Genomic DNA, 19,409 nt, shown 5'->3' with positions numbered 1-19,409 from the left:
AACTACAAATATTCAGAATTATGAGAAAGAAGGGACAGGAACAGATAGCTGAGACATGCTGCCTGTGACTGTTAACTATGCCCAAATGATGAGTGAGGACAAAATGAACACACACACACACATACACACAATTCCCAGAAAAGACCAGCCACGGATGGACAGAAGTGAATGACAAAAGTAAACACAGCCACAGTCTACAGGCAATTCCCAAATGTTCACTTAGAAGGAAAAAACAAAACAGCTCTTCACTTTTTTCTCCTAAGCAGCACAATGAATATTTAAACGATTCACTTCTCAATCAGTATCTGAAATTCAAATGCAACCTTTATCTGTATCTCTTTAAAAATCTTTATAAATATGAGCTGATGCCATCTATTGTAGTACTGAAATTCAGCTAAATTGCCAGTAGATGGTATTAGCTATAAAATATTAGATGTTAATTCAACATAATAATTTAGGGTAAAAAGTTATCATTAGTTAGTTATCGATACAGGAAGGATTTAGGGAAAAAAGGAAATTGCTCAAGAAATCTGGGGTTTGACGAGCCCACCCTGGACCTGTACAGTGGTTTTTACATAAATAGAAACAGTTGGGATATCAGTTTGTATTCCAGCTGGAAAAAGAGCATTTTCTTATAACACTGAACGTGAAAAAAATGGAGAGATGGGCTTAGTACAATACTGAAGGGAAAATGCTACTCAACGGGTCCGAGACCTCCCGAGCACCCCTTCTTCTCCTTGAATGACTTTCTCACGTAGACAAACTTTGAAAAAGGAAAATGCTAAACAATTTCATTAAGCAATAATGAAAGGGACTTAAATTTTCAGGTGATAGTTTTTGTGCACACGCGTGCACCCACATCTATATCCATCTCTGCAAGCATACCTGTCCCCAGCAGTATTTGGGGAGATGACAGCTGTCACAGTCCAAACTTCATTGTCAAATCTATTTCAGAGGTGACTCAAGGCAAAACCAATATTCTTTCTTATTACTTTGAATTTTCAGAATTTAATAAATGGACAGTTTTCCTGTATGGTCCATTTTCTTTTATTTATTTCAGGCAACAGCTGCAGTGTCACTGGTGTAAGCGTGCACTTCCGCAGTCAAAGAAAATACTGTTTCAAAGAGCAGAGTTTGCCCAGCTCTCCCATTCCCCGTGTTTCATTTGAACTTCAGTCGTTATTTGTACTGCATCATAGACCACTGCAATATTTTATGGTTCTATTAAAATGCTGTCCCCATTGCTTCTGCAAATCAAACCCTCTAATTATAAATAATAATAAAAACGCAGGGCAGGAAGTTCTTTGCTTTCCATCTGCTTTTCATTAGACTACTCAACCCAGCCAAATCTATGGACAATTAGACAACACAAGAAGTTCTGTCTTGGTAAATTCCTTCATGGCAAAGAGCTTTACGCTGCAGATACAAAATGTCCTAGATGCTCTCTACACATAGCATTTTGATTAAAGAAAACAAAGTTTGCATGTTGATAAGTATGTCTTATCAAGCCCAAATCTAAAGCTCCACATTAATTCTAGATGAAATACCCTACTAATGTTGAGTAGCGACAAAAGCTCCAAGTGGTTCCCTTTAAAAAAGTTTTTAATTCCTTGGGAAAAGCCAACCTGATGTTTCAAATACAGGTAAAAGGAGACACTGAACTGACGTGGATATTTAAGCATAGGAGAAATACCTTGTGTATGTTTAAGCCATACATTAGAACGCACTAAATGCACGGAATACAGGTGAGGAAAATGCAAGCTCTTCTGCATTATCCCAGCAATGCAACTCCCAGCGAGGCTCTAGAGGAACCACTTGGAAAGATCCAATGTCACATTTCGCAGTAGTGCTACGTAAGCCGCCCAGGGTGCTCCAGCAACTCCTTGCGCCCCACGTGCCACCTTCCCGGACGGCACTGCCCAGGCATTCAGCTTGCCCAGCGGTGTGGTAACCCAGCCCAGGAAACTGAACCCCCTTCCTCCCACTTCATCTTCTCAGGCCTTCTGTATTTCAGACGTCAGTTTTTCCTCCCAGCAGATAGGTTCCTCGAGTCCTCCAACACCACATTCAACACGCCCTAACTGTGGGAACCTCCTCCCTGACTCCTCCTAGCTCCCACCAAGTCACAACCTCCAGCAACCCAGGAAGAGTCTTCCAGACTTCTGCCTGCACCAGGCAAGTGCTGTTACTTCCCAAGGCAGAAAAAAATAAAAAAGCCACCAAAAACCTACAAAGAAACGGTATTGTAAATTCTGCGTGCACAGGAAGAGCAGGGAAGGATTACAGGGACAGCTGCAACATCCATTCTAGCAATCCTTACATCTGAAAGCTCATTAGTGGTCTTCTGGAGGAGCCTTTGGCTTTAATTGTATGCCTAGAACAACTATCAGGGAAGGTCAAGAGGGACAGCCTCACGACTTGGCAGTATCTTTCAACTCGCTACTTTTAATAGGACTTGGGCTTTTGCTATCAACTTTGTAACAAACATTTCCCAGGACTGAAAGAGGAAATCCATCCCCTAGTGTGTTGTTAAAGCCAAACCGCATCTATTAATCTATGCTGCTTCATTATCTCTCATTAAAGCATAGCAAGAAACTACTCACTAGCAGCTCATGACATTTAATTGCCTGAGCCATATTGAATAATAAACACTTGCTTATGATTCTATCTACCAGCCTGGCCTGTATTTAGAGTTAAAGCTGCCCCTGCCTGCATGCTTTAGCTGGCAGAGGGCAGAGAAGGGGACTGCTCACAGTTTTTCGAGATCCAACTTCAAACAACAAAAGGCAGACAGTGGATTTATGGAATGACCACCTGCTGCAGCGCTTTGAATTGCTAGTGATCTTCGTGATACCGATTCTAGCAAATACATTTGCATGTTCCCAGGAATAACAAAGGCTGCAGATACCAACGGCTGAGAAAATGATTCGCCTAAACCGCCGGCTCTTTGAAGCACGCAGATGAATGCAGTGCGCGATAACTTTGGGCGTTCGTGACTTTTTACCACTGAACCAAAAGTTCCAAGCTGTAGCACAAGATCTGATAAAATGCGGTTCCCTTAGTAAAAGTCAAACTTTTGAATCACATCTATTTGTTTTAAAGTATCAAGTCAGCAATCGTATAAGATAAGGAATATCATTAAAATAGAGAAGACAGATGAAAAGAACACCAGTTAACCAGCTTTCCAACTCAACTTGCTGGCTGCATAACATTTTAAGAAAGATCAGCAATTTCAAACTGCGTCTCTTGACACAAAAGATACGGAGATATAACTTTATATATAGGAAGATTCTTTTTTAAATCAGAAGAATTGAACAAAAGCTTCATCACCAGTACATTCTGCAGAGATCTCACTTATGCCAGCACATCTAACTGAAATCACTTCCAGTGTATACTAGAATGACAACAGAATCGGATCCAACAATTCATCTTCTATTTACTTTTCCTTTCCTCAGCCAAGCTTGGCATTAATTTCCCTGTAGTTCATACAATACAGAACTGTCCAGAAGGCAGTAGGAAGTAGATGGAGTCATATATCCAGAGCAGAAGCAATCAGGATTCCAAGTTCTGTTATATCCGACTTTCTCCATCGATCCTCAAACAGAAAGCAGCTTCCAGTACCTAATTAATCTATTCCATCTAAGTCAGCATAAATGTTTTGGGGTTGCCTGTATGTTCTGCGTGAAAAAAACCTAACACACAACACTGTCTGGACACCAAGAACTGCGATGCTGCATGGAATCACTAGTTGCAGATTACTGAAGGTATCTTAAATTCTTAGAAGTTTAAAGTCTCCCAAATCATGCAGGAGTTCAAAACATAGACATTGATATGAGTTCACAAAACACCGCAGATGAAAGACATTAAACAGTGGGAACTATTCAGAGAGAGGTAACGTGTGGATGATCAACACATAGACAGGATAACAGGGGATGTATAAAGGATGATCAACACAGAGTATAACACGGTACGTATAAAGGAGATATTAAACATGGAAACCCAAAATAACAACTCCATTTAACTTCAGTGCATCATAAAAATTTCACACACTTACCTGGTTTTGGCACAGAATTGGTCACGGACTGAGGAACTTTGTCATTAATTAGTTCAACACACTCACTAGGAAAAAATCCAACCTGTAATAAAAAAAGAAAAGAGATGCAAAATATTGAACATAGTGGTTTTAGGATCTGAACTTTTAAACCAGCGACTGTTGAACATTTTCCTCAAACTCTGCTTGCCTGATGTTCCATAACATTATCCAACATAAAATGACCAGCATGAGAGAAATAATTTTTCAAAATGATGCAGCCAAAAAATCTACAAACCAAATAATTAGTTCTGCAAAGCACGGCTGTAAGTCTTGTTTTCTAGGCTTGGTACACGGGATGGAGATATTCAACTCGCAGCAGAGAGGAAAGAGGACAAGTGTGCTACACACTTAAATCTCAAGTGGAACTTGAGAGAGACAGCAAGGCTTCAGCTGGGTTTTCTGCACCTGGCTGCATGTAACGTGAAATTTAATGAAGAGAGCAAGATGTTTCAGCTCCTAGCATCTCGATTGTCTGTACTCAAATCTCACCAACGCTTGACCTTTTTTTCCCTGTCAAAATACTATATGCACAAGCACCTTTAACATCTTATTCTTTTAGAAAACTGAAATCAAATGTGGGCCAGTGTATTTCCATGTCTGTATAGTCCCATTACAGGAAAAACGCATGTTCTTGTACGGTAAGTTAGGAGAAGGCACAAAGCACTCCACTGTGTCCCAGCCTTATGGAGGGCGCTTGATCTGATGAGTGTGGGTAACAAGTGATACTCCTGAAGCATCCAAACTACACGTGCTTAAAGACCTTGCTAAAAAAGTTTGATGTGGTTTTAGTTAAATTGAATTCAATCTAACCTCAGAACTGAGAACAGGTTTAATAAGATACACATAGAGTAAAACGAGTTCTACTTTTGTGAGGAAGAACACAGTAATTTGACTGGAAATAAACACAAGTGTTTTTAGAAGAAACAGCATGATGTAGCAAAAAAAACCTCTGCAAGAGCCAGAACTCCTGGCGTGTACTCACGTATCTGCTTCTGAACGTGGACAAGCCAGTGCAACCACTGCGCCTCAGTTTCCCGATCAGCAAAGGACACGGGAAAACAGTGCCACACACCCGTTACTTAATTCTTATTTGTGAGAACAGCTGGCAAACATATTGCACAAGCCCTTTCACCGCTGTGATTTACCCGTGTATCTGCTGATCAAGCTGAAACAGAAAGAATATTCCAGAAACAAACCCCAGAGGCAAGACTGTCCTTCGCAAATATTTGAAGATGCTTCCAAGGCAATGACCGACCCTGGGCTACCACACAGCATGCTATGCCAAAAATTTTGACAACCACGGAAAGCAGCTTCTCTGCTGCCAGCATCACTGACAGTGAAGGCAGCTCCAAGTGCCCAAGTCAGGGCAAGGTCTCATCGCTGATTACTTTCAAATGCTAATTTGCTGCCTTGCCACACTGACCTTTAACACAGCATCTTCCCCCACATCCCCTCTAACTCAGAACGCTGGAGAGACTGTCTAAACCAGTGTAAGGGTTAAAGACTGAAGTACGGGGACGGTCTTAATGTTTTGCTGAAATAGGATGTGCCTGCAGAAATTCACATGCCACTCCAAAGCATCCGTATCTGGGAAGAAGTGAGATTTTTCCCCTTTCACTGTTTAAGGATTCAGACTATGATGTGACCAGACAGGAGCTTTTTACTTCCCAGCATCCCAACCTTCTCCCCGCTTCGCAGCATCTTCCTTCTTACTCCTGTCCCAGGCAAAAGTTAAACCCAAGCTGAGCCCTTGGCAACTTTTATCCTTAGTCTGTATTTCCAGACCTTTTTCTCTCTCATATCCTTCCTCCTCACCCAACACAGCTTCTGTATTGTGACATGTAATTCAAGCACCACCACCCTTCCGAGCCACCCCGTCCACGCCAGCGGCAGGATTTCCCGTCCCCATGTCAGGCATGTGATTGGGACAGCTGAAAGCATCAAGTCACTTCAGCCAGCCACAGTTCGGTCAAGTGCTGCAACAATGCATGGCCAAGAGCCAGCGGATGGGCCCCAAGCTCATCTAAACATTCGAACCGAGCCAGGACTGCTGCCAGTCATGTTAGCACATCTCTGAAATTTGCTGGAGCCGCAAGGCAGTCAGCACTGGGAGTCTGGCAAACAGTCCCTTCTCTATTTATTCATCTTACACAATTCCCTTTTGTCTCCAAGTTAAAAAAAAACAACCACAAACAACTCTTTCCTACTCCATGATTTTCACCCGTAAACCTCCAAGCAATTTAGTAGCAGCATCATGCGTAGTGTGTCCAGGTAAACACTCCAGGCTTTGAAACTCTTCCATATTCCATAAATGAAGCAACAGTTAATAGAAATGTCAGAGAACTTCTTCCCACACCCCCAAAATCCAGTCAGGCAACATTTTGTCCAAGAGGACAAACTGCAATCCATCAGACTGAATGTTAAAGACTTGGAATATGCTTTTTTTTTTTTTTAAGAGTAGGACGGGAGCAGAACTGATAACAGCAGCACGAGGGATGAGCAGACCTTGCTCCTCCAACATGTGGTTCCCGGCACCAGAGACCGGCCTGTGCATCACGCTTCTGCTCAGGTGGCTCACAGAACTGAAGAACCCATCCAAACCCCAAGATAACGTATGGCTCACTCAGCTGGGCGCACCAATTCTGCGAGGACGTGATACCCCCGACTTAGATAACATAGTGGTGAGTTCTGTGCAATTTACAGATAGAAATATGCTGATCAGCATGAAGAAAGCAGCACGAGTACCGGCATCCCATCGGGCAGCTCAGAGCTCAGTGATGCTGCTGTGCCAGGAGATGCTGAGAAACAGGCCGAGGGGTACACCCCCAAAAAGCACTGCTAGTTAAACAAAATACGTTACATGTTTTTTTAAATACTTTACTACTGCTAATAGTCCCTCTTGGACATTTCCAATTCCAGGAGACAATTTGTAAGTTGGGAAGAACATACACATGGAGTGAAAGTCCCATCCCATCCCACAAACGATACATTCGGGAGGCTCCACAGCTGAAGCGATACGGTTTCTTTCATTCTCAATACCCACAACATCTATGCCTGAGATGTTTAAAGAAATCTGAAGTCCTGGGACACCAACCTTCCATTAATCACACTGAAAACTGGTGGATATAAATCCAGCCCCAAATCCCATACTGTAATCAAAAGCTCATTTGCCTTTGATTGTTAACATCATGCTTCTCCTCTTTCTGGATGCAATTTACAGTGCTAAACATGAGTTTAGAAATTAAAGACGACCCAAGATGGTTATGTCGCTGCTTCTGGCTATCTCGGAACCTCTCCCAAATAAAACAACATCCCTGTTCTCAATCTATCATTTTTGCCATGTTCACAACCAATAATTATAATGGATTTTTTAGGGAAAGAGAATCCTTACTTGTGCTAGTGTTGACAAGCTCTCTGATCTTAATTTACTGGTAGTAGTTCTGACGGCTCACTTTTTCCGACTTACTTATTCTAATGTTTCTTGCAAGATCTCCAAGAGATCATCTTCAGGGTCATAACCTATAACTTGTGCCTCATTCCCACCCACTTAAAAGATGCTGCTTTTCCTCCCATGGAAAGTTTTCCATGATTTTGTATAAATAAATACATTTAGTCCCAGAGTTAATCTCAACAGATGTAGCAAGGCACTATTAGAGCTTGAGCCAGGATTAAAGGATTTGGCAATGTACAAAAATTAATAGCAAGGGTAGTATATATTTAGATAAATACAAGGTCATCTAAAGGTTAAAAAAATCACTACACACCTTAACCAAAGGAGGAAAGCACAGGCTACCGTTGCATGCAAACATTGCTGCAACAGCTACTATATCTTTTTTTCCCCACTTCTATGCCAGCGTCTGCTAAAACTGAAGATACAAGAGGCTTTGAGGGGAAAAGTCAAAGTCAAAGTAATAATTTCCAGTGTACGAGGAGGGAATTCAAACAAATGAGAAAGCAGCAGCAACATAAACAGCAAACGAAACATGGAGACATTTTGATCCTTTTTTGGTTTTGACATAGGCTAAATTATGGGTTAAATTTCATTCAAAATTGTTTCCCTTTTAGTTTTAACTTAAGTTTTAAGCTAGCAAAACCTGAAAGTGGGAACATCTACTTTTTTCTTGCTTGTTTGGCTTTTATGAGCAGAACTGTCACCACGTTCTTTGCCAAGTAACTGTGTGGGACTCACCGGCTCCCCTTGGGAAGATACTCACACATTGTGGAGGGCCACCAGTCACCGGAGGAACAGGATTGTTAGTCCTCTTACCATACAATGGGTTGGGGTGGAAGGGACCTTAAAGATCATCTGGCTCCAGCCCCACCTAGTTTAGTTCTCCTGAACTCTTGTAGAAGACAGCTGAACGTCTTGGCCACAAAACTCTGCTCATTTCGACTTTATTCCCACACGCACACGAGTCTCTGTGGGACGATCTGTATTAATTATCCATTCCTGCCAGCTGGACTTTGGGAACCAGGGGAGGCTGGTGAAGGGCTCTGCCTTTAACACCCCCGCTGCCAGCGCGGCTGAGCTCGCAGGCAGCTGGACGCTGCACGTGGCCACCAAAGGTCACACAGGCTCCTGCAGCGAGGTGTGAGGGACGCCGGTGAGAGGGACCTCAGCTGAAGAAAGGCACTCACTGCTGCGGTGCTCGCTGCCCGGGGATGGTGGGGCAGCGGCCGAGCACCTGTGCCCGTGCAAGCTGCTGCTGCTGCTGGGCGCCTGCAGAAGAAGGGCAGAGGGGATGCACGCAGAGCAGGGAACTCGTGGCAGGCCAGACAGAATTTTGCCCCATCTGTTCCTGCAGCCGGCACAGCTCTGCACGTGGCAGGGGCCATCAGGCTGCGAAAGGTCGTCACCGGTGACACGTCCACTGGGCTCTCGCACATCGCCTGTTCCGCAGGTGATACCACTCACCAGTGGCTGCCTCTCGCTCCCAGTTCCCAAATCGACACATGGGAACCAGAAACCAAACCGGCTTCTCCTTTAAGAAACGCCGTTTTCAAAGCGACACTAGCCACAAAAACGTGCTCTGCCTTCCCAGGCCATTTGTACTGATCTCTGCTCACATCACATACATGCGATTTATTTAAAAATGATGCACAAGATAAAAAAAATAAAATGCTCTCAACTAACAGCCTGGTTTACTCCTGACCAATCCAAGACAGAACAGGTCCCTTTTGGGGAAAACCATTCAGTCTTAAGGTTTGTGTTCCGCTGAACCGCCTGGAACACAGTTTGAAAGCAAGGGCTTGCAGTTTCACAATGAGTTCAAGCTCACGTAAGCACAGTCTGCTTAAAAAAAATTAAATAAATAAATTCCAGTCCACCCCTGGTTACAGACACTCCTGCGCATTGTTTTGTGTCCCCTCCAGCAGCTGTGCCGCTTGCTCTTGTGCAGCAGTGCAACTAATGAAACTATACCCAAAAGACCAAATTATTCAGAACATCAAAAGGCAGCTGTGCATCAAAAAAGGGCCTGTCCCTAATGATTCAGCTGTCTGAAACAGAGTTACTGATTGAAAAGACAAAGCATGACGAAAAAGAAGAGAACAAAGAGGGCTGGAAGGCTGTTAATGTGGAGGTGGCTGTAATTTAGGTAACAATCTTATAATGAAAGCAGTGACTCACTAAGGGCATTTGAAAAGAAAAAGGCTTGAGGAAAAATGTCTTAAAAAATCATTTTACTTTTAACCAGAGAAAATGGTAAGAAGCCTGGTGGGTTGTTTTGTTCCGCACAAGATTAAGTGTCTTGCAATGCAGTCATTAGATCAGGTATTGGGAGAAAGGCAGTGCAAGTATAACACAGAAATGTGAAGGATAACAAAAATGGTGATTCATTCCTCAAGGACAGCTCTGGCTGGCGGAGAATAAATTGACATCCATGCTGAATCTAAGCTGCAGTTCAAACTGAACATGCTCACAACCTAGCAGATTTGCTTTTCTGCTGACAGCTGTAGACTTGCCTCTTGTTCGTCTGCACTGCCTAGAGAAACCCTTTATTTATTCTAATCGATGGGGGACATGCAGAAATGAACGCACTTCTGCCCAGACATATACAAGTCACAGCTGGTTTAAATTCACAAAACTAAGTAAGTTCTTTTAAGCCAAGAAGTAATTTTTTTCCATGTTCAGCGAAACCTTGCTCTCCTCCTATCAAGACACGATTTACAATGTACACCATGGTCCGTGTGATAAAAACTTGCTCCCTTCCTAGCACAAAGCAAAAACCTGAGAAGGAACACGAGCAAACTGTGCAAACAGTTGGTCTTTGGACCTCCTCCCTTTATCTGCTCTCAGAATCACAACTATCTGGCAAGACAGCCTTTGTTGATTTATTTTATTAATTAAAATTACTGGATCAACAGATTGCTATCATGTTTACAGCGGCTATTGTTCCTAAACAGGAACAGAACTGTTTGCCTATAATAAATGCTTTTAAGGCTGCACAGCTTCATCAGTACTATACATACTGTGGAGACCGGTGAGGAGTGGTGTTCCTCAGGGGTCGGTACTGGGACCAGCACCGTTTAACATCGCTGCTGGTGACACAGAGCATGGGATCAAGTTTGCTGAGGACACGCCAGGCTGTGCGGTGCAGTCAACACGCTGGAGGGCAGAGGTGCTGCCCAGAGGGACCCTGATGGGCTTGAGAGGTGGGACCGTGTGAACCTCACGGAGTTCAACAAGGCCAAGCGCAAGGTGCTGCACAGGGGTTGGGGTGATCCCAAGCACAAACGCAGGCTGGGCAGGGAACGGATGGAGAGCAGCCCTGAGGAGAAGAACTTGGGGGTGTTGGCAGACCAGAAGCTCAACATGACCTGGCAATGTGCACTTTTTTGTTTTTTTTTTTTCCCTCTTTCTATGAATTCTCTTCTCACTGCAGCACTTAGTAAGGTCAAAAAATTCCATTACATCAGGAAATGTACTGTTTCTATACACTCACAGTTTATGGGCCTTAAGCTTGAAACACAGGTTAAAAAAACTTCCTCTTTACACAAGGGTAGAATTTGCATCTCTTGGTAGCTGGTGGTGTTTCATGGAAATGAAAAGTGCTGATAAGTGCATTTCAAAGGAATGACAAAACCTGTCAATTCACAGAAAAAAAACGCACCTCTGCAAATCAGAGCCATGGCTGTGTGAAGAGAGATGTTTATGCAGTAATAAATGAGTTAGCATAGCTCAAGAAATTACTGCCTGTCAACTGAGCTACAGCTGTTGAAAACCACCTCTGAGCTAACTAGCTTCACCCTGCAGTCAGCAGGAGCAGCGAGCGTACAGATGGTTTGTTACCCTCTTTTCAGCTGACAGGCAGTAACTTCTTAAAACACACCAACTTCGTGTCCTGCATTTGGGCAAACGCATCCCGAGAGCTACCGAAACATAGATTCTAGCTGCTGCATTTCCAATAGCGCGGCTCGGTGACCACGATCTGATTCACGCTGCGAAAGACTTTTGCTTATAATATAAGACGCAAGATTATTCCACCCCTAATTTTCTGTTAAGCCAGAATATGGTGCTGCATTTCTGCAGCTGTTCAGATCTGTCGTGTCAGTAGACTGACTGTGCACAGCTACAGACAAACCCCTTTTCAAGCAGTTTGCTCATCGGTGTATCTTTACGCTGGGAAAGCACAATAGGATTGCTCTGAGAGACCGAAGGCAGCGACAAACTGCAGAAGAGCTCCCTCGCCTCTCGCGTCTTTAATCACCAGCGGCATTCCTCAGATCTAGTCACAATTTCAGCCAGCCCGATGGCAAGCAGGGAGCTTGCACCGAAAAATGGCATCCACACCCTGCACGGGGACACCGTGCACTTGGAGTCAATCAGCTTTGTGCAAAGTGTCTGCACCCAGGCACAGAGCACAAAGTAGTTTTGCTTTATTGATTCGCTGGGACGTTAAATGTGACGTAGCCTGATCATTCCAAGTAGCACTGAAACATGTCATTAATTTTTGATCGTATGGCAGATACAGCTTTAGGGCTTCCAAGATTAGAACCAAAGCCCCACAAAGACGTAACATGGGCCAAAACCAGAACAGCCAAGTTTGTTCAAGATATATCACAGTGTTAAATCTAGAAAGAAATCTAATTTCAGAGCAGGTATCACATGTCCACGCTGCTCTGATTTTATAAATGAGATATTATCTGGAGTCCCACATGTGATATGAAGCCAACAAAAGCTGTATTTCACGTGCTCTGGCCAATCAGACAGAAATGTAATCGTATAACTAACACCCCATTCAGATGGGATTTGTAGTGTTTGGAGATCAGACTGCACACAGCCCTGGAATTAATGACAGCAGGACCACAACCTGGATCTGGCACAGAGAGGGCTGTCAGGGGAAATCTGAGGTCCTTTGAGAAGACTTTCCAGGCCAAAATATACAAGTGTCAGGTCAATTCTGATCCTGACCCTCTCCAGAGCAAACTCGTAATTCCATCTACTCACAGACAGCAACTGCAGTACGAAAATCCCTCCTACCTGAAAGGAACTGAAAGGTGAGACAGTGTGAGGAGGCAGAAAGGCAGTTACCCCACCTTCAGTACCTTTTCAGCTTTGTTTTGTAAAAAAAGATTTTTCTTTTTTTTTTTTTCATTTCCAAATCAGGCAATCCAAGCTAAGATCTTTCGAAAACTGAGTCTAAATCTCTCTGCCATAACTTTTCATATATATATCTCTCTCTATATATAGTGATATTACTATAAAAGTACTATTAAAAACCCAGGAATATTAACAGTTCATAATAAATGCAGACACAAAAGCACAGGTTAGTTGGGTGGCTTGTCCAAGTCAGCAGCAGCGTCTCATCAAGTGGCTTCCTCCAGATCCTCTATGTGCTGCCTGATCCAGTTTTAGATAGTGGAAGGGATGGGATGATTTGAATAACAGTGTCAGCTGCCTTGGAGGAGGGGCAACAGAAGCTTCCAGCAACATCAAGCCAGCTGTCAATCAAAGGGCCGTGGCTCTCCCTAGCTCGAGAACCTCCTATGAAGACCACGTGTCTGCTCGAGCCCAAGTGCAGAGAGAAACACCAACGCAGGGACACAAGCAGTCCTGGGCAGGCACAGCAGTCGGCTAAACACGCTGCTGAGCTTCCTGCCTTTATTTAAGTCGCACTATCAGGTCTGATGCTCGTGCCTACCTGAAATCCATGTTTGCCTCTCCACCATGTGGTCAGCTCCTTTGGTGGCATATCAATCACAGACACTATGTCTCCCACCTGGAAAAGATTGGCAACATCAATCACAGCTTGCAGTGCGGCTGGGAGGAAAGCACAATTCAAACAGCAGCATTTTCCAGCACTGCAAAAAACTGTAAAACTTGTGAGCGACCGCACCAATGCCCATCTTGAGACATCTGCCTTTGAAAAATCAAACTGTCAAGGTAGAAGAGTTACTGCATTATACAATGTACAGGATACAGCTGTTCACAGGGAAATAATTCTCAAAAGCAGCAGGCTCTCTGCCAAAGGGTACAGCAGTGCTCCGATTAAACTGCAGATGTAAGTGAGCAGCGATGGTGTGAAACACTTTGGAAAATACTCTCAAGTAGCTGAGCTAACTTGTACTACATGCCCTATACGTGTGTGTGTAGGCATTGACATATATCTTCTTGTTTTCCTTCACAGCAAAAAGTTCAGAGCTCCCTTTGTAGTTCACAAATTGACCAAGAGACACGCTTTTCTTAAGTAGAAAATAAACAGAGGGTGGTGCGATGTTACAGGAACAGGAAAGAAAATGACCAAGGATACCAAACAGGTTTTCTGAAGCTTTGCTCATTCCCATAAAAAAACCGTAATAGTGCAATAATTCAAAAGGAATCAGTACAATCAATACTAAACCTGGTTTGGTGGGAATCAGCATCTATGTGGCCTCTATTATAGAAAATGAGCCGGGGCAGAGCAGAAGGGGTGGGACACCTCAATAAAGACTGTGGCTACAGCAAAAATTAACAGTAATGCCCAACTTCTACCGGATGTTTTACATTGATGGGTCTCAAAGTGCTTTACAAAGAAGGTAACACACCCCTGGTTCTTAGATGGAGATAACCGAGACAGGGAAGGGATTTCCTCAAGGGAATAGCAAACCACCAGCAAAGCCAATTTCCATTAAGGAAACTGCTGTCACCACAAGGAGCTGGGCATTTTCCTCAGTATTGGGGAGCAAACACCAGCCAGCTGCTTTTGCAGTTGCCTATTAGAAACTAACAATAGCCGAAACATAAAGAGATAGTTTGGGTTAGGGAACAGAACGTGGCACTGTAAAACAACCGATCCTATTCCACTCCTGTTCTGCCAAGGCTTCTCACTGCGCAAACTTGGAAAGCCACACGTGCCTCGGTTTCCCCGCCGGTGTACTATGGCTCACAACAACCTGTTGGACTGCGTGGCAGTTGCAAGGCCAAGTTAGCCTGCTGGCACAGACCTGTAAGATTTACTAGCAGGGAGGGCGACCTTAGTGCTTTTATTAATACCGAGACACTGACAAACAGCCCGGCTCCTGCACTGCAGGCATTTCCACTTGGAAGGTGACATACCCACGTGTCTTTCTGGTTAGTGCAGTTCCTCGATGCACGCTAATAACTGCCTTGATTTTGAATATGAAGAAACCCGTGGCAGCACTAGACTATCACGATTATTTTTACTTTCTGTGCTGCACGCTAAGAGCGTGATCCCAAAATCTCCTTTGGGCGCTAACGGTTTGCCTTTACGCATTTCTGTGTAACACCGTGAATACTCCATTGATAGTACCACAGCACATGAACAATCGCAGCATAAAACGCCGCTTTCTGGGTCGAACAGACCAGAGCCAAAGACTTCCAGGGTCTGACCTTCCACATATTTGCTCTACAGCTCCTCCTGCTCTGTATCACGTAAGATTTTCCAAACAGTTTTAGATTATCACCTGCCCTTCAAGTAAGTTCTTCAACAGTCTGGTTCTTTACTTTTCATGGGGGCAGCAGCTCTTAAAAATGGCTTTAGACACGGACTTGCGAACAGGAACACAGGTCGTGCAAACTGGCCAATGCATAATTAAACTGGTGTGTGCCCACATACACACATACGTGGACAGTCTTCCGGAACAGCTACAACATACGTTAAATACACCGCACAGTACAGATTACACAGGGTCTGCTGTGCCTCACAGACCAGGCTAGAGCACTTGGCTGCCTGTTTAATCAGAAAATACCAATGCCAAGTAAAGCTGTATTTAAAAGATGACCGAACTCCTCCCTGTATCCAACCCACTGCAAACTGAGTATTTAATTGAATCTTCTAAGCTTCACCCCACAAAACATTCTGCAAGTGTCTGAATGTATTCCTGATGCGCACACCCGCACAGACACCCGCATTACACTCTTCTGTGACAACAAGGGTCACAAGCTCCCTTAATTATTTACCTCAAAGGACAGTTCATCTGCTGCTTGAGCAATATATCTCTTAATAACGTGGGCAGCAGCAATAGCAGGAACGTTAATGGACGATTCCTCGTGGACTAGCAGGTGGTTCCCCTTGTTATCAATCTGAAATAAAGCACAGGAGAGCGTGAGGCAGCTGAGGACAAGTGAGGAGGCACGTTACTGGTGCTCGGACGTGGCAGAGACTTCAAGCTGATTCAGGGAGACAGGACGGGTTGGGGGCCCCGAGGAGAGCGGCACCGAGAGCCGGGCGCAGCGCACACAGAAATGAAGAACAATTCCTAAAAAGTGTTTCAGAAGGTCGTGTGTCCCCATCTGACTAATGAGGAAAATGCTGTATTTGTGCGTCTTTGCGTACAAGCAGTAGCATGACAGTGAATGTTTACACCTCCCTTTAACACCCAGTTGTATTGTGCTTCCTGAAGTACTTTAAATGGTAATACAAAAGTGACTACAAAAATTCCCTACGAGGTGGAATTAACACTCAAGAAGAGTCACTGAGGTAAGGAGGAAATGCTGTTAAACCAAAACCAAGTGATACTTTTGATTTCCTCCCACCCTTTTATTTCTTTTCTGAAGAAAACGTGGCTCCCACCCCTTGCTGCAATCATCAGCCTGCTGTCAAAATTCCTGGATTTTTGTGCTCGTGTAAATTTTTCCAGGATTCTCAGTTAATGGGAAAGGTTCCTCTGTATTGCACTTGCAGTAGGTTTGCTGTAATCTCTAGGTCCACTTTATTGCTGTAAATTCTACAGCTGAATTTTTCTCTAGAGCTTCCTTCCTCCCTTCATGCTGAGAAGGTTTCCAAGATTTTTCTCATCCCAAAGGAGTTCGGGGTGAGGAGGATATCAGTGGGGAAAATTGCAGGAAAATGCACTCCATCCTTATCACAAGCATTTAAGAATGAATTGCAACAGTCTAATAATAGTTGTTTCTATTCCTGGTGTGCAGCAGTATCATCAGGCAATGGAAAGCCACACATATCTCTACCCAGACTAATCAGCAAGAGCCCCGCTGACACGGACAGGTGCCTTCATCACGTAGCCCCATTCTTCCCTGCACTCGCTGCCCAACAACATCTATTGTTTAAGATGGCAGAAGAGCATTAGCAGAGAAACCAAAGCTGCAGCTGCAATTCACAACATTCACAATATACAAACCCTGCCGCCGCAAGCACAACGCAGGCTCTGTTGAGCTGTCTAGCCAACAGCGATGGCAAACAGGGACAGAGAATATTTACTGTTTCTGTGGCTACCACAAGGGAAAAAAAGAAAGGAAGAAAGAAAAAAAGAAGGGAAAGAAAAAAGTAAAAAAAAAAAAGGGGGGGAAGGGGAAAAGGGGGGAAAAGGGGGGAAAAGGGGGGGAAGGGGGGAAAAGGGGGGAAGGGGGGAAAAGGGGGGAAAGGGGGGGAAGGGGGGAAGGGGGGGAAGGGGGGGAAGGGGGGAAAGGGGGAAGGGGGGGGAAAAGGGGAAAAAGGGGGAAAAAAGGGGAAAAAGGGGGAAAAAAGGGGGAAAAAAGGGGAAAAAGGAGGGAAAAGGAGGGAAAAGGAGGGAAAAAGGGGAAACCAGGGGAAACCAGGGGGAAACCAGGGGGGAAATAGGAAAAAAAAAAGGAAGAAAAAAAAAAAGGAGGGAAAAAAAAAGCAGGCAGGCAACACCGTAACTGAGACAGCTCAAATAGTTTTAGAACTCGCCACACTTGTGGTATTGCCTTGCCAAAAAGGAGCGTAAGACACGTCCTTTCTGCAACCCATCACTCAGACTTCAGCCACGCACCGGACTCTCCCAGGCGGCCCCGGACCAGTCACTCCTTCGCTAAAACTGCTGCCACCACTCCTCTTATTTGTGAACACCAGGAGGAAGATAGGCCTTTGGGTGACAAAATCCAGCGAGAGGAGGGGGAAAGAAGCTCCTGTGTTCTTAACATTGGATCTGATTCTGTTTGTTCTGTACCATTTGTGACCACCTATATGCTGGTAACAGGGGAATACAGCTTTCAGGATAGCATGTCAGTGACACCAATAGGTCTGGAAGGATTATGCCTCTTTCTGGAAAGGCGAGAGAGCACATTCGTGGCTTGCTCTGCTGCCAAGGTCAGGAAACACGTCACAGTCTCAGCCTCATGCCGTACCTCCATCCACGTGAGAGCTGGCCCACAGTTTATCTTGTTGCCTGCGATGGCTGAGAGACGTGACAGGTAAGCCATCAGCATCTGGGTGACAAGCTGGAAAAGAAAGAAACAGACATTCAGTTTTTCTTTTAATACACCGTGGTTGGAGAGACTTCTGCAGACATGGAGAGACCATAAATTACCCGTTGCTATAGGTACGTGTTATAGAAATATACTCCCTTTTGCAAGGAAATCTGTCATTTGCAGAAGGGCAGCAAACTACAGTGTTAAAACGATTATACGCACACAAAAGAAGTGTGAAGAAGCAGCTCCTTGTGCAAGTAATACGTTATTTTTAAGATATGTAGATTTTCATTATTTCCCTTGACAAGATACCCTTAAATCCACAGCCTTCCTCTCATCGCAGATTTCACATACAAAACAAATCATTTCTGTTACGCATCAAACACATCTGAGAACTGTTTAGTGAAACAAAACGCTGGCTGTCATTTCCACCCGCTTGCAAACCCTTAAGAATGTGGCCACTCAGACCGACCCCTTCGTGAAAGAGTAATATTTCAAATAGTAGAAAAGGGTTTTGAAAATACACTTAGCAATAACTTGGTTTTATTGAAGAGAAGCTAGCGAGGTCTTCCCAAAGCTTCGCAGCCACAGTCACAAAGCAGTATTGTAGGCCAGAGTTCGCAGGACTGTTTAAAACATTGTTCTCCTCAAACATCTGTTCAAATGTGGTCAGTTCAAAATAAAAAATACAGTATGAGACACCAGACAGCTGCAGAATTACATTTCACAGAGCAGTCAACGTCTTTACATCTTCTGTGCTTACAGATATAATGCAGATTTTCAGGCTCAAGCTATAAAGTACATATTAAATAAGCTGTACAATAAAGATGTAAAGGAGAGGAATGCCTAAAATATAATCTAACGCAGGAATTCATTTCTGAATATTGCCGCATCTGCTGAATTTAAGAGACCAGAAATTTTAAATTCTCTCAGAAATAGCCTGCACTTAAACCAAAGCAACTAATAAATCAGATTCTCTGATGAACAATGGGGCCACGTGATCAGCTTCTATAGTTGATGGCAAAAGCCCTGTAGACTTCGGTGGGGTACTGATTTCAAACCATTGTGCGTTGCTCAAAAGCAATCGATCCTCGCCTGCTCAGCACCCAAAGGGCACAGATTCTGATTTATAGTCCTGGAGGATCTTCTTTGGCTGCTTGGAACGGCCTCAATTCCTCGTCACCCATTTAGTACACACCTCGTCGGCAGGCAGCATCAGCCTTTCTGACACAGCACGTCAAGACTTTCCCTACTTGGTGCTTGATGGTAGGGGCAAACATACAACTACAGGTCCCAGAGATAAGTGACCTGCGAAATGAAGCAACGGGCACGTCCATCCCAGTGACACACAATCCTCCCGCAGCGACTGAGGCCCAAACGGTTTTGTTCTGCTCTACTGGCTCAATATTATGTTGCCTCCCTCTGCAACACCTCCTGAAAACGATGGCAGTCAAGATGCACCTGCTACGTTCCAGAAGATTCTTTTGGACAAGAGGCTGAAGGAATTCCACCTTCCCATATTCCAGGTGAAGACAGCAAGTCAAGAAAAGTATTTCTTACTCATTTAGGGAAAAAAAAAGCCCACTCTTTAAGCTTTTTAAAGACCATTTAAATAATGCACTAATGCCAATGCTCTTACAAACCAGCTTCGGTAATTTTCAATTAATAAATCTAAGTCTAATGTTGCAAATGATATTACTCTTG

At 44.0% G+C, this 19,409-nt stretch overlaps 1 protein-coding gene across 5 annotated transcripts in view; it reads right to left on the bottom strand.

Annotated features, from left to right (window-relative positions):
* Positions 1 to 19,409, bottom strand: part of ARHGAP32 (Rho GTPase activating protein 32) — a 257,950-nt gene that overhangs the window by 62,048 nt on the left and 176,493 nt on the right. For all 5 annotated transcript variants that reach the window (XM_037409775.1, XM_037409776.1, XM_037409774.1 and 2 more), the window contains 4 exons: positions 17,643 to 17,735; positions 15,495 to 15,617; positions 13,237 to 13,314; positions 4,055 to 4,136 (listed from right to left, as the gene is read on the bottom strand). In XM_037409775.1, the coding sequence (XP_037265672.1) occupies positions 4,055 to 4,136; positions 13,237 to 13,314; positions 15,495 to 15,617; positions 17,643 to 17,735 (376 nt within the window). The remainder of the gene's footprint in view (positions 1 to 4,054; positions 4,137 to 13,236; positions 13,315 to 15,494; positions 15,618 to 17,642; positions 17,736 to 19,409) is intronic.

Source organism: Falco rusticolus, chromosome 16, assembly GCF_015220075.1.
Source record: "Falco rusticolus isolate bFalRus1 chromosome 16, bFalRus1.pri, whole genome shotgun sequence".
Taxonomy (NCBI): Eukaryota; Metazoa; Chordata; class Aves; order Falconiformes; family Falconidae; genus Falco; species Falco rusticolus.
Note: the sequence above shows the minus strand (reverse complement) of the source record. Positions and strands in the feature narration are given on the sequence as shown.